The sequence below is a fragment of the Lissotriton vulgaris genome, chromosome 2_1 (assembly GCF_964263255.1).
Source record: "Lissotriton vulgaris chromosome 2_1, aLisVul1.2, whole genome shotgun sequence".
Taxonomy (NCBI): domain Eukaryota; kingdom Metazoa; phylum Chordata; class Amphibia; order Caudata; family Salamandridae; genus Lissotriton; species Lissotriton vulgaris.
This window is the reverse complement of record NC_141687.1, coordinates 781,126,658-781,141,803: the sequence shown is the minus strand read 5'-3', so window position 1 is coordinate 781,141,803 and position 15,146 is coordinate 781,126,658. Positions and strand designations below refer to the sequence as shown.

Genomic DNA, 15,146 nt, shown 5'->3' with positions numbered 1-15,146 from the left:
GAAGTATTGAGAAAAAAACGTTACCAATTGGGTATTGTATGTTTTTGTTCATTGATAAAACCATTGTATATTCAAATTGGAGTGTATTCACAATAGAAGTGGTATCAGGGATCATACCTTGGTCCTGAAGAAAAGCCTTGGAGTAGGGTTTGAAACATGGTTTTTAATTAAAATAAAAATCATATTTTTATATTTTGCACTTGATAACCCTCCCACTCATAGATCTCTGAATACTTCATAGCAAATAATCAATGTACTCCCTCGTATCCTTTGGTCATAGCATGCCCTGTTCCACAGCGGTACAGGAATAACCCAATGATGAAGCATGCTGCCAAGGTAAACCCTGGTGGGTGAGGGTTAATTTAAGAAAACTGTCTGTTTTCTACTGGACATAATGAGTGGAAAGATAGTCCAAACGTACACAAAAATAATTATTGCCCAGATTCACTGGGAGGTGTTTTGCTAGTTGATACTGCTGGACTTTCTGGTTTAAGTTCATTTACAGACCCACCTCAAAAAAGGTATTGCTTTGGTACCTGTTCGAAAGGAGAGACATTTTCAGCTAGAAGTCTCTACCAGGAGAACAATTTTTGCAGCATGAGTTCTTTTCTGAATACACATAATGTGTATTATCCCGCCATCTAGTTGTTGGGTCCGGAATAGTCTTTCTTTTTGTTTTGTTTGGTTGCTTGGGGCTTCGTCGACCACCATTTGGTGCTGGGTCAATCACTTGTGTGACGTCAGACTTACCTCCGGAGGTTCCTGTGCGTGGTAGCGATCTTTTTTTTCTGCCGTTGTCTCTGGAAGCAAAGGAAGACACTTCGAAAATGTTGGCGACATTCCCAAAAGAATCATAGAATGCGATTGAAAATCCATTGATCATCGACTACGAAGACACCGGAGAAGAAGAAAGATCTCCGGATACCTTACTGTCGGGGGACCCCAGCAGAGGGACTATGCGCATGGATCAACAGAGGACAAGGTAGGGGCCATTGAAAAAAAAAACCTTTCAAATTCTGCCCAAAATGTCACCACAAGTTTGCACAGCTTAATCCCCACGAAGTTTGTAAACTGTACCTGCAGAGGGATCACAAGGATAAAGACTGTGTGGGCTGCAGGGTATTCGTGCCAAAGACCCTAAAGGTACGCCGAAAGCAGAGGGAGGACCATTACTCAGCTAAGCTCCAAAGACTTTGAGATACTCTAAGGGGGCACCGAAAGGAGACGTACAGCGAAGAAAGTGACAAAGGACACCGAAAAGAAGACGGGCAAGGTAAAAAAATAAAAAACTCAACTGTCTGAAACCAAGGGCCACGACAAGAAGGCTCAAAAGGCAGCCCAGGTGTAGAAGAAAAGACGACCAATGGTCAGCCTCGACCAAAAGAACCCCACTGATTCCACACCAGGGATACCAACGAGGTAAGATTGTCGAAGTAGACAAAGGCGCGCTCCAAACGAGAGGCCACGAGGGAAAGACCACACCCTCGGAGCCTGAAACTACCACACCCAAGAAGAGGATCTCCACGGCCTCAGACACCGAGCCCTCGAGGTGGAGAAAAAGAAGAGACTCCTGGAAGCGGAAATGGCGGCAATCCTCCAACGGAAGGCGTTTGATGCGCTTAAGGAATTCAGATTTCCTGCGAAGCCTGCCGGGACACCGAAAGAGATGAAGATATCCTCGATACTCCGGCAACCCCCGAACCGCACAAGAATTGTCGAAGAGGAATTCAACGCTCCAGACGAGGAGAGAGCCTGGGACTTTCGAGGAAGAATGGAACGACTTCGACACAGAAAGCCCAGAAGACGTCTGTAGCTATCCCTCGAATGCTTCTCCGCCAGACGACACAGCCTTCTACAATAGCCTCATCAAGAGAACAGCTGCTACCTTTGGGGTACCCATAGAAGAGGGAAAAGGAGACTCCTGCTTCCTCTTAGAGACTTTGGCACCATCTGTGTACTTTCAACTCATTTTCTTTTGAGGCTCTGCTTCATGGGCGCTCACAGTCTCAAAAGCAACTTACGTCAGTGCCGCCTTTAGGCTCCACATTGCAAAAAAAACACCGTTGATGGACAGAATGCAGAACAATGTCTTACATTCACCCCAGTACAAAGATCTGGGCCTAAATCCATCGTTTTTTTGCACTCCACACCACCCTAGGTCAGACAATGGCTATATTCAAATCAGCCTTGACCCTGTGCCTCATGGGATCAGTCCAGCCCGAACTACCAAGCCATGTCTTTCCTAGAACGGAATCAAGCATCCAAGGACCGGTTTCTGGCTATCAGCCTTCTTCAGCATGGATAGCTTGACTCCAGTGATGTGGAGAGCCTGGGACTCACGTCTGAGCATACCCAGCCCACTCGGGGTGAAAATTGCAAAAAACACAGTTGATGGACAGAATGCAGAACAATGTCTTACATTCACCCCAGTACAAAGATCTGGGCCTAAATCCATCGTTTTTTTGCACTCCACACCACCCTAGGTCAGACAATGGCTATATGCAAATCAGCCTTGACCCTGTGCCTCATGGGAACATTCCAGCCTGAACTACCAAGCCATGTCTTTCCTAGAACGGAATCAAGCATCCAAGGACCGGTTTCTGGCTATCAGCCTTCTTCAGCCTGGATAGCTTGGATAGGCTCCACATGTCCCTTCCGGAGCAGACTGGAGTCAGTGCGGCAATGCAAGGTGGCACCCTCTCTTATGCAGAGGTACTGCTGAAAAGCTTTCGGATAAAGTCTGACACCAGGGGAATATTTAGCTGTGGAACCTGCAGCTAGATAGTCTCTACCAGAAAAGTGTTATTGAAGTTAATTAACTTGTTCTTTTGAGATATGGAGAATGTTGGAAGCATCAATATAGATATGATTCTCTGGGCAGAAAAGATGAGCAGCAGAGCTTTGTAGACAGTGTCTGATGAAGAATGGGCACTATTTGTCCGAGCACACAAAAAAGCTAGACACACCTATGCAGTGGTAAGTCATCCTGCACTGGTACTTACACTTACAAAACTTCAGTTAAAACACACATAGGTGATACAAGTGCTGGAGTTGCTATGGTGGCCTCAGGATGCTAGTTCATGTGCTCAGGCACTTACATATACTTTTCATACTCCACACGTTTACGAGACTCAAGACAGCATGTATTGCCACCTTCAGGATACCACCCCAACTCCTCTTTAAATCTTCAGGGTTTTTTGCTAATCCCAACCGAATGTAGAAGTGGGATACATTTTCACAAAGTGCAATCTCGGATTGTTCAAAAAATCACATAGCAATGGGCTTATTTCTCTCTTCTTTTGCAATTGCATATACTATGTCAAACAGTGTGATTATAGCTGAAGAAATATACACTGTTATACTCATGTAAGCACTCCTTGCATACCTAACGTGCAAATCATGAGGCAAGAAGGATATGCATCTTTCTTCAAAACCTAAACACATGCAATTTGCATTTCTAAAACTGCACACTACTCTTTAACATCCTAGCTCAAAACCCCACACCTCAAAAACAACCCAATGAAGAGATCTCTTTATGAAATTGTCACTTGCCCGTAAGACTACACCAGACCTCTATTATATCCAATGACATGGCAGAAAAAGTGAGTTTGGCTCCTTTAGTAACCCATTATTTGTGAGCTTTCTTTTCAAATGTCTTCCATATTGTCAATGGCATTGCAAATTTCAAATGTCATCTTTATTTTAAAAATTTACATGTTTGTCACCATGTAATCATCCTTCTCCCATTGTATATTGAGTACCATCAAATTCTTCATGAGTACCTTAGCAGACTAAATCAATGTCTCTTTGTCAGTCACAATACATATTTATTATACTGTTCAGGTACCTACTAAAGAAAACTGATAACCTAGATGTTATTGCACCCATGCGTGTTTAACTCCTACAGGTTAATATTAGTCACCCCCCCTACGTTGCAGTAAGTCTGCCTGTAAACACAGACCATATGCTCATAAATTAGTCAGGGAGCTCTTAGAACTCGATGGATTATTAGCCACTCATTCTAGCCCCCCTGCATTGCTTTACATTGTATAATTGTAGCCAGGTTTGTATCAAGGCAGTCCGTATCCTGGTGACTCGAGTATAGCAACAGCCTCCCCAAAGTCATCAAGAAATTCTTGAGTTTGACACCTCCCATGCCACCTCCCTGGCCCCCCTCAAACGCAGCAATACAACAGGATCAAGACCACAGGTCTGTTGGTAGAAGGATGAACTCAGACTGATGAAACGCCACTGCAAACAACTGCAGTTCAATGGAGAATGAGCCAGGACTATGGAGACAGGAGCCTGTTCAAATCCAGCCTAAGATGCTTTCACCAAATGTTCGGGACCACCAAATGTGCCACTCTTAGGGACTGCATCATTGCCAGCATCAACCGAAGCAAAGAAATCTTCACCATTGTGAAAGATTTCCCCTCCCCATCAGCCAACTACAACTTGATTGCCCCCTCGCAGTACCTCTGCAACAATCTCTCCCAATTCTTCAGCAACAAAATCTCTGTAATGCACAGCAACTTTAGGCCAAACACTTCCTGATCTTATCCAAAAAACCAATGCTAACCACATGGCCCATTATCACTACAGAAGAAATTGCCGCCCCAATGATATTCATCTACCCCCTGCTCACCCCCCACACCTACTCCAGAGGACTAAAATCCATCAGCGCCGTGCTCCCACCCATTCTTAATGGTCCACCTCTTCCACAAACTTCCCAGATGCTGGGAAACATGCAACTGTCCTCCCAGTGCTTAAGAAACTCTCTGCAGACCCTTCAACATCAGCCAACTACAGACCGATCTCCCTTCTCACTGAATACCTCAGAGACCACCAACTCCTCAACACCACTTAGTCAGGTTTCAAAACCAACTACAGCATGGAAGCTACCCTCATTGCAGCCATGGATGGACATCTGCATGACTCTCGACAGAGTAGACATGGCGGCCCTCATCCTCCTGGACTTTTCTGCTGAATTTGAGTCTCCCATCCCATCCAGTACCTACATAAAATTGGAATCTAAGGATACACATTCAGATTGATCTGCTCCTTCCTTACTGAAAAAACCCACTCAGTCAGCCTGGCACTGAAAACCTTGGATGCATGCGACCTCATCTGCGGAGTTCTGCTAGGATACTCTGGGACTCCACACTCTTCAATGTGTACATAATCCCTCTAGCTAGCATCATCCATTCTTACAATATCAAAGTCCTCTCCTACGCTGACAACACACAACTTATTCTCTCCCACAGAGACAAGAAGCTCAGTTTCGGATCAAGTTCAATGACTGACATCTCCCACCGGATAAAGACCAACTGTCTAAAGCTAAACACAGTCAAGACCAAAATTGTGATCTTTGGGAAGAGCACATTACCGTGGTACTCCACCTAGTCGCCAAAAGAGCTAAGATGAACACCCACTCACAAGATCCATGTCAAGTACCTCCGGGACATCGACAGCAAACTTAACATGACTGACAATATCCATACCATCCCTGCCTCATGCTTCCATACCTTTCAGATGCTGAGGAAGATTGTCAAATTGCTGACAATCAGTACCCGTAAAACTGTCACACACTCCTTAGTCACAAGCAAGCTGGACTAGAGGAACACCCTTTATAATGGGATCAACGAAAAACTCGTCAGAAGGCTGCAGACAATTCAAACTCAGCAGCCAGAATCACTTTCAACCTACTTCACTGCACTTGCATCTCACCACACCTGATGGAGCTCCACTGGCTTTCCATTTACAAACAAGCTCAATTCAAATTCCTCATTCACACTTTCAAGGCAATACATAACAGTAGCACATTATACCTCAACAAACACATCTGCTCTCACAAACCTTCCAGACACACCTGCTCGTCCAGACTCCTCCAGCTTTCTCTTGCATCGCTCCTAAAGTGTGGAATGACCTGCTGCTACACATGAGTCTTCTCCGTACTTCTTGAATTCCGGAAGAAGCTGAAGACCAGGCTTTTTTGTTGTCCCTCTTGGCCCTAGATGTGGCTATTCTCACACGTGCTGAGCACCACGATACCCTTCCAGATCATGGTGTGCTCTATAAATCTGCATAACCTAAACTTGCCAACCCAATCAAATCAAATAGTCTCACATAAATAATAATTGGTGGAAGTGATCTTTGGATTGGGGCCTCTTACCTGTATCTCTATATCAAAATTACCCTGCCCCTTAACCTGGATCTAATGGTCATGAGTATTTCCTCCCCCATCCTTCAGGCATGTCAGCCTTTCAGCTCCTCTGGGGCAAATAGGTATGTTGCCCCCAATCTGCCCTGAACCCAGTAGACCCCAGGGAAAAAATAGAGAAAAACGTTGTTGTTGGAATGGCCTGCCCAGACATCGGGCTAGCCGTCGGCCCAGAACAGGCTCAGCATTCCGTTTGCCTCCTTAAAAGAGGAAGATTAGGGGACTTTATCCCCAGTATGCCCACTTGTGGGGGTGACCACTTGACACCAGGAATATAATTAGGGTTGGGGGTGGGGGGGGGGATATGGGTTGTTGGCCAGTCACCCTGGCTTGGGCCTTTTTCCCACCACTACAGTGTCCTGCCCACCTGTGACGTAGAGCATCCCTATTTCCATAGAAAGCAAGAGGAAGTTTACATTTTTGTGGGCATGGTTTTGACATACGGACCAGCCGAGTGAGGATAAAACTAAATTTCCTTTTACTTGCCATGCTCAGTGGCTGCACTCCTTAGACCCATGCCTGGCCACCACCCAGAGAGACCTAAACCCAGAAATTTCAGAAAACTAAACCAGCAAATTAGTGTGACTAATGTGCATCTCACAACATTTTCATACCCACAATGCCCTTAAAATTTTGGCAAAAACCTGTTTTACTTCTCATTTCTGAGGGAGAAAATGTCAGAATATGTGGGACTCCACAAATGTCTCACTACCTACCTTTGCCGATAAAAACGCTGTACCATTTGCGTGGCCTGCCTAGCACCTTTCACACGAAAGGCCCCAAATCGCACAGCAGAGACAACCGCAATAAGGCTAGTGTCAGATTGGTTGGAATGTGTTGCTGAACAGAACACCGTCAAACAATGATCATGACCTACCTGTTGCGGGAGCAGCATGGACCGACTCACACCCACTCCGCCACCTCTGGATAGGATATTCGCAGTGGTGTCGGTATAACCACAAGGGGAAGGTTTCTGGAGCAAACAAACAAACTATTAGCTGAAACAGCTGGTTAAAATAAGAAGGTTCTCCTTGGGATTTCCCACCAAGTAGCCTGAATTACGCTGGACTCACAGCACATCCCACTGTTACATGAATGAGGTGGGTTATCGAGTTTCAAGTCACACATATGTGGCAAGACAGCATTGCACTCAAGTCCGACGCTGTGGCCTACTACCTCACTGTGGTTGGTAGCACCAGGTTACCGCATCTGGAACAAAAGGGCCACGTGTTGGTACATCACACTTTCCTTAACATAGGTAGACCCAAGTTACAGCACCTGGAACAAAGGACATAAGTATATCATACACCACACAGGTATGGCGGTGCTAACAGATGAGTAGTATCTATGAGCCCGCACCCAAACATCACACAATTGACTGGTTAATACAGAAGAACAATCCAAATCATATTGTTATAGCAGCTCTAATCAGAGAGTTGTCACCAAAAGACCCTAATAGTGATCATAGTTCGTAGGGCAGAAAACGTAGCACCTTACTCTCAGGGCAGAGAACATCAGCAGCACTTACCGCTGAAGTCTATTAGACCGATAAGGAATGATGTCGGGGAAAGATGGCCGCCGAGACTGAAAGTCTTGCAAGGGTTCGGTGGAAGGCCGTCATTGTGATCAGAGGACTCATCCTCACTTCGGATGGCTCCAGGGTTCTGATAGGCGGAGTTAAGTGATGGGCCTAGCTCTTCACACAACCCGTCAACAATTCCCTCATAACACACTCACAGGACCACTTCTACCTTACATTGGTCCTACCCTTACGTTCCCTCTGGCCAGTATTACCTTGGAGGAAGAGTGTAAAGGGAACCATGAGTGCTGTGCATGACAATATCAGTGGGAGGTGTATGGCACTGCCGCTAGAGGAGACTCTTGGAGAACTGGGGACTGATCATACCATTGCTCCCCATCCCAAATTAAATCCTTCATTCCCTTCTTGTAAAAGATAATGTGTAGTAAATGTGAAGGCTGTACTATGAAAAAGAAAATCCGCTCACAGCTTTTAATTTATTGACAACACATACTCTTTATCCAGTTGCTTTACAAATTATGGGTAATATGTACATTGATGCCTGCTCTTCCTGCATTCGACACCAGTAAGTCACTGAACACTTTAACTAACACACCTAATCTCTTTGGCTGTTCAGAAAAGAAATATTAAATTAATTGTTAATTGTTTAGGTTTTCTGTTCAGCATCTACTTTTGACAGTGTTTGCTGGCTCTGGAAGACATCATTGTGATGTATCAACTCCACTGTGATAACCCATTAAAATAGAGCTGTTATGCCATTTTGTTGTTATAAGTGATTTGTGATGTCAAAAACAAACTGCAGTTAAATAATAATAATGTTTACATACAGGAATTGTAGGTTTCAATATGTCATATAATTATCATAATCTCGCATTACATCCTTGTTTATAAAGCACAGAAAACCCATATAACCGATAAAATTCGGAACCATAAGAGTTATTCAATAGGTAACTCTTCAGCACCATCTTTAACTGAAGGAGTTGTTCAATATGTATGTATGCACTATTTTATAGCTCAAACCTAGCCAAAAGATGTCAGAGCAATGTACAGGTTAAAAGACAAGCATGAGATCACTAAATGGTAGTTGAGGTAGCTTGTATGTAGACTTTTGATGCATCGTGACGTAGTTTTGTTTAAAGAGGTTTGTCTTTGCCTTTTTCCTAAATTGGAACAGGTTTGGGGCAATCCTGATGGATATGGGGATGTTGTTTCAAATGCTGGATGCAGAGATGAAAAAGGCCTGTTCCCTTATTTGTTCTTCATACACTTCTTGGTCTGCCCACTAATGGTGTCTTGGCTGCAGGTTTGCTGAGAACCACCATAGATATAGTGAGCGTGCCTGCAAGATAAGTGGAAGATACTGTTTGTGATGGCTTTGTAAATGGTAAGCTGGTTTTGAAGATGGTGCTTGCCAACAAAGGGAGCCAATGGGGTTCTATCAGGATGATTGTGATATGATATGCTGTCCGATAGCGAGTTTCCCATTGTGCTCACAATAGCCAGAAACTACTCTCTCCTGGTCTTCTTCCTAATACTCTTAGGTGGAACTAGAAGCTATTTCCCAGTAGAACGTGCAGCTGTCTTGAGACAGTAGGTACTACAACTCGGTTTCAAATAGCCTTGAATATTCTTAATGAAAGATTTGAGCATGGATGTAGGTGAATGCTTTATTCTGCATAGTATACTGGAAAGCCCTTCACAGTGCAATCTACTTTTACAAATGTGAAGCTTCCCCCGATTCTTAAAATCCTTACCAATTTGCATCATTTCTCACCAAGACCTACTTTGTCCTCAATTAATAGAAACTAAGTACACATTTAAAGAACACAAATTAAAATAGCTTAGAATTCTTAGAAATGTTATTGTGTACTAAATTACTATCAGTTTATACATTTGCTTTATTAAATGTAATTTCTTGAGTTAATGGAATTTAATTTTTAAATTTAAATTGCTTCAGAATTTAAAAATATTTGTTTTGGCTAATTAAATTGCATATTACTGGTAGTCACTGCCTTTGTCGTAAATAAATAGGCATATTTAATGAACATTTGAGATGTAATAACCTCATTTGTACAAATAACTGGTATGTCACAAACTTCTGCTTAGGTAGATTTTAGAAAATAAAACCACTGAAGTCTAATGCCTTATTTGTTTTGAACATAGTGTTCAAGTTGCACCATTATGTAATGGTTTGAGTAATGTTTTTATTTAAGATGTCATTTAATAATCAGTCTCCTTCTATATATTATTTCAAGGGGAAAGTATAATCAAACCATATTTTCACTTGTTTTCAGAGTAGAGTTGTCATTGATGATTCTTACCATAACAAGTCTGGTCTGTCAGGGTTAGTGACTGAGCCTAATCTTTCAGGCCGTTCACACACTTTGACCTTCTCTTCGAATGAGGTGAGTTTCAAAGTGTGGATTTTGTGTTCGTCTTGTCACCCTTCCATCACTCATTTAACTCCTGATTTAAACCTCTAATTACATGTTCGTATTCCTAGCATATTTGGGTTTCCTAATTCAATACAATGATGCTTGAAATGTACACACTAAATTGCTAATGCAGGCAAATTTGACTTTTCAATGTACATGTTAAATCTATAAGTAATGATTGTTCTTTTAAGCCCTTTCCAAGGCTCCCTTGGTCATGGTTTATATTAATATGTAGCGCTTTAATTTGATTGGGAATTAGAAAAGGAAAACTATTCTTCACCTTGACTGCTAGTTCTGATTCCAACAGTATACTTCTTGAGTAGTTATGACACTTGATGTAACCAGGAGAATAGACTGCGGCTGCTTTTGAGAATTGATGGGCCCTACTGTACACAGATGCAGTCCTGGTCTGTTCTGCAGCATCTTAGTTATTGTGGCTCCCTTTTAGAGGTTTCATCCGCTTTCTCTGGATTCTTTGCTGCTTCTGTTACTATGCACGTAACCTGGTGACAGTTATTAGGAGAAAAGAACATCATTTTACATAGGCAATATTTCCTGTATTACTGTAACTTTGCATTGATCTTAAACCTTTAAAGAAAGTACAGTTTTTTCACCAGTCAGGATATTCTCCTGTAAACCTTTCAGAAAATTTAACTGGTCATACAATTACTAGAAATGGTCCTTTATTCTTGAATTCAGGAATGTTACCTTTTCTCAAAACTCAATTTTTAACCCTGTTTGGCATTCTTAATTTTGCACCATACTTATTTCACTACTCCAAATCAATTAATTCACTTCTCAGAAGAGCTTTTATCAAACATCTCCCACATTGGGTTTTAATAGCCTCCCTTATTGTTGAATTAAAGTTTTTGCATTGCTTTTTGATCTTTAAAAAATGTATAGAAAGCAAATCAACTTGTCTGCATTTTTCCTAAGCTTGATGGAACCCATAATACATTATCATGAATTCCTTTTCATTCACACCATACTAGTCACATGACAAAACGCACTGAATCACAGAACACCTCTTTGTTATAATTTTGTATGTCTATCTACAAATGTAATATGAATTATGTTAGATGAGATGTTAAGGTTCGATACGAGCGTGATAAGGTAAGAAATTAAATTCATGCCTTGGACTAATGAGGGCAGTGCTGCACATTTTATTAGACCTTTAGAAAAACAATTTGATATGCAGATTCCACAGCATTTTAATTAGAACAAAATTGAAATGAAAAAAACTGCAGAAAAAGTAGTATGAATCTGAATTTGGAACTTGGAAGGGTTGAGAAAACTAAAATCTTAACTCTTTCCAAATTTCTCATTGACAAATGTAGCACCTCGTGAACTCAACAAATTTGATAGAACCAATCAAGAGACTGGAGAGCTGCAACCGCCGTAATTTAGATTTTTCTATATTCCGCTACTATCCTATCAGTGGCGGCTGGTGACATTTGAAATTGGTGAGGCATAAAATTGTCAAACTGCACTACGCCTAGCCAGCGAGCCTGAACAACCTACGGGGGTTTGGGACAGAGGACCACACCGAGATGTTGAGTGTGGCAGAAAAAAGTATGTAACAGGCAGGAGAGAGCTCACCTGTGCTAACTTGTAGAAGAGAGAGTTCACCTGTGCTACCTTTTACAGTGTCCACTGTTTCTGGCACCTCACGCTATCCACCAATGCCACCTTCACACGCTGTCCATGAAAGCCCGCTTATCTCTGCCCACCAGCGCCAGCTTCACACTGTACTCAAGCACCTTACAGTGCTCCCCACTGCTTGCTTGTTGGAATTCAGAATGCTGTGAACTGGCACATGAGGCCTCTTTGTGCTTCATGTGAGCTATGGCTGTGCTCCACCAATAGTGTTAACAAGGTATTACATTGTGAAATGTTGTCTGCTTGATCGCTAGGGCTGGGATGCCTCAGGGTAGCTATGCGCTGTATAAATGTTAAATAATAATAAAGACTTAAGCCTTCAAGGGGAAAAGTTTAGGGGATTCTGTACTGGTGAAAAAGGTGCAATGAAAGGGAGCTTTCTGACCAAAGAATATTAAAAGTAGAGATGAGCACATGAAAATGTGAGGTGTTTGTGTGCTTCTCTTCTGTGCTAGCCTTCTTCTGTGAGGGTTATTGAAGTTTGTGCTACTGCTGCAATGCCTCACTTTTTTTGTGTGAAGATTGTTAAATCCTTCGCTGCATTAGGATCATAACCTGGTGTGGATTTCACATAAATAATACTTAGCGTCATGTGCGTTTTTTGTAGCGACAACACAGGCAACTATTGACAAAGAAGAGAGTGAAGTGCTGAATGTAAACAATGATTGTGTTACATTCCATCAACGCCTCAGTTATGACGTGTGCTTCTTTTTGTTGTGTGCTCTGATATGTGCTTGGAGGTGTGCAGACGCCATTTCACAAACTACTATTTGTTTAAATTGCAGTTATAATGTTACACCATCATTGTCAACATTTAGGGGAAGAAGACAGCAGTACAGGATAAATTATGACAACAAATATGAAGTATGAAATCGATTTACGTAACTACGCATTTATTTCGGTATTTTTTTATCTTCTCGGTGTCTCGTATTCCGCAAAGACGTTACTTGGGCGGCTAAGGCCACGTTTGGAAGAGAATACCCACCCGCCCTCCAGGATCATTCGCTTTTATATCAGTTTAAATTGTAAAATTAAAATATGCTTTTAAAGTAACCAGTGATGGTACTGGGTAACTGATGTGGAGCAGGGGCTTATATATATGCATTCATTTAAACCAAATGTTCGACCCATATACAATAGTAAACTGCTGCTTCTTGCAGTCACACCCCTCAGTCTGCCTCAGCCCCTCCGATTGCTCATACAGTTCCTCTGCCGCAGCAGGCCTTATTCAAAACAGGGTGTTCATCTCTGCTGTGCAACTAATGCTAGAACCATCCCGCTCCAAGGAGCACTGAACACATTCCAGTGAGCGCGCCAAGCATAGTGCAGAGATATCGCCACTCCATGATACAGTGAAAATATTCCGGCGAACTCTCCACGCCAGGTGTAGTGAACACATTCCAGTGAACATGCTAAGCATGTTATGGTGAATTTACCCTGAGAGTTAAGGAGACAAGGCAGGCCTACTTTAGTTCCAGAATAAATCCCAATGTTCTGCTTAGCAGGGCACAATGCCTCTCTCATCTGTTACTTAGGTAGCGCCAGAGACTCTAAAGTTTAGGGGGAATCATTTTTCTCAGCACACAGATTGTCATGCCTTTCAAACGGAGATTTGTAACACCAGGTAAAGATGCTGTATTTTTATTGTATTCACGTTTTTCTATGCCACTGATGGATTACTGTGAGCAGAGACGGTGCAAGGGCATTTTCCCCCTAGGCAAAGTGAAAAGTTGCCCTCCTATTTTTTTTTTTTTTTTAGTTTTTTTAGGTTTTTTTAGTTTTATATAGCGCAAACTCGACCAAAGCACTCTGAGCCCTTTACACGAATACCAGTTGCTTACAGACTGACTCATTCCTTTTTAGACATAGGAGATTGTGTTTTGCCCAGAATCATAGGATGTTTGACCCTTCTGCTAGACTCGAAGCTTGTAGCCTAGCTTCAAATCAGCCCCCTGAACCCACCCAGCATCAAGGTATTACTCTTGCCAGCGCCATTTGTGTTCTTTCGTGGACTTCTCTAAGTTGACTAGAAGAGAAATACGTTGTGCAGGATTGACAAACCACATGCCCACATTTCAGTAATTGATGACCATTAGGAGGGCTGGCACGGATCTGCCTGATCCGAGCCGCAGCGACTGATGGCTGCTGAGTGTGGCCTGCTGCATCAGACATCTGTATCGCTGGCCCGGAGGTTAAACTCATTACACTGCTGCGGGGACTTCTGGGCTCCCTGTCAATAGATCCCCTGACTCTGTCAACAAATGGCTGTCTCTGTTGGCCTCTGTGTACGTGGCACGCTAGTTGTCTGTTTGTGCCTTTATCAGAAGCGCTCTTCGTCTTACAGTGACTGAGCCCTTTTCTTCCGGCCACCTCGACCTCTGTATGATTTATTCCCCCTTATCAGTTGCTCCTGCGTCTCGAGCTCCTGTCTCATTGTCTCAACCTCTATTGAGCCCTCATCCCCGCAGAAGATTAACTATTAAAAGTGTTTGCTTCCCCCTTTCTGTCATCCACACAGCCGCGGTCGGCATGCTCGCGGGAGGGAGCGGCGTACGGGTGTTCATGGGTGGGGAATAATACCAATAAAAAAATTAAACCTACCTTACCGCCGACGCCACCTCCGCTCCGGATGGAGCAGCGGGGTCATGTGAGCAGGAACAGGAAGCAGCCAGCAGGCAGCCTCCTTCCCTGGCCGTCCCTAAGCCATTCACAACGCTGCAATGGCTAGGCGCAGCGCAGAGTGCCCCAGCCGGGTCGTTATCTCCATGTAGGCTGCATGCAGCGTACATAGAGGAAAAAAAGGGGGAGTGCGCATGACTGCTTTGTTCGACCCTGGGGCCAACCAAACAGTCAGTACACAGAACAGTGGGCAAGCCACTCCTCCTGCCTTCGAGCAGGACCGCCACCCACAACCAGGCATTTCTGCTTTCTCGCAGTGCGTGAAGCAGAAACATAAAATGGTAGTTTTATCATTTTATGTTTCTGCTTCTCGCACTGCGAGAAAGCAGTGGGGGACGCCCCTACGGAGGAGCTGCCACTGTATCCTATTGCCCTTGGACATATTAGAAGTGGCCAACCTAAGTAAAAGTTTAATCCTTAAATCTTGGCCTCTGGCACGGTATACATTATCCATAAAGATTCTACCTAAAATGTTTGTGTATCATGTTCACTACATTGGGGATGCACTGGAGGTATTTTGGGGGGTGACCCAAACAAGATTTAAAATATATTACCTGGATATTTGCAAGTAATGATTAAACAGAACAAGCATAGTGAATTTGTCAGCAGTTGC

At 43.2% G+C, this 15,146-nt stretch overlaps 1 protein-coding gene across 3 annotated transcripts in view; it reads left to right on the top strand.

The window, feature by feature from the left end:
• LOC147731157 (neurabin-2-like) overlaps positions 1-15,146 on the top strand; it is a 681,485-nt gene that overhangs the window by 640,301 nt on the left and 26,038 nt on the right. For 2 of the 3 annotated variants that reach the window (XM_086956139.1, XM_086956140.1), the window contains one exon: positions 10,055-10,165. The exons of the other annotated variant lie outside the window; for it this stretch is intronic. In XM_086956139.1, the coding sequence (XP_086812265.1) occupies positions 10,055-10,165 (111 nt within the window). The remainder of the gene's footprint in view (positions 1-10,054; positions 10,166-15,146) is intronic. 3 annotated transcript variants of the gene reach the window in all.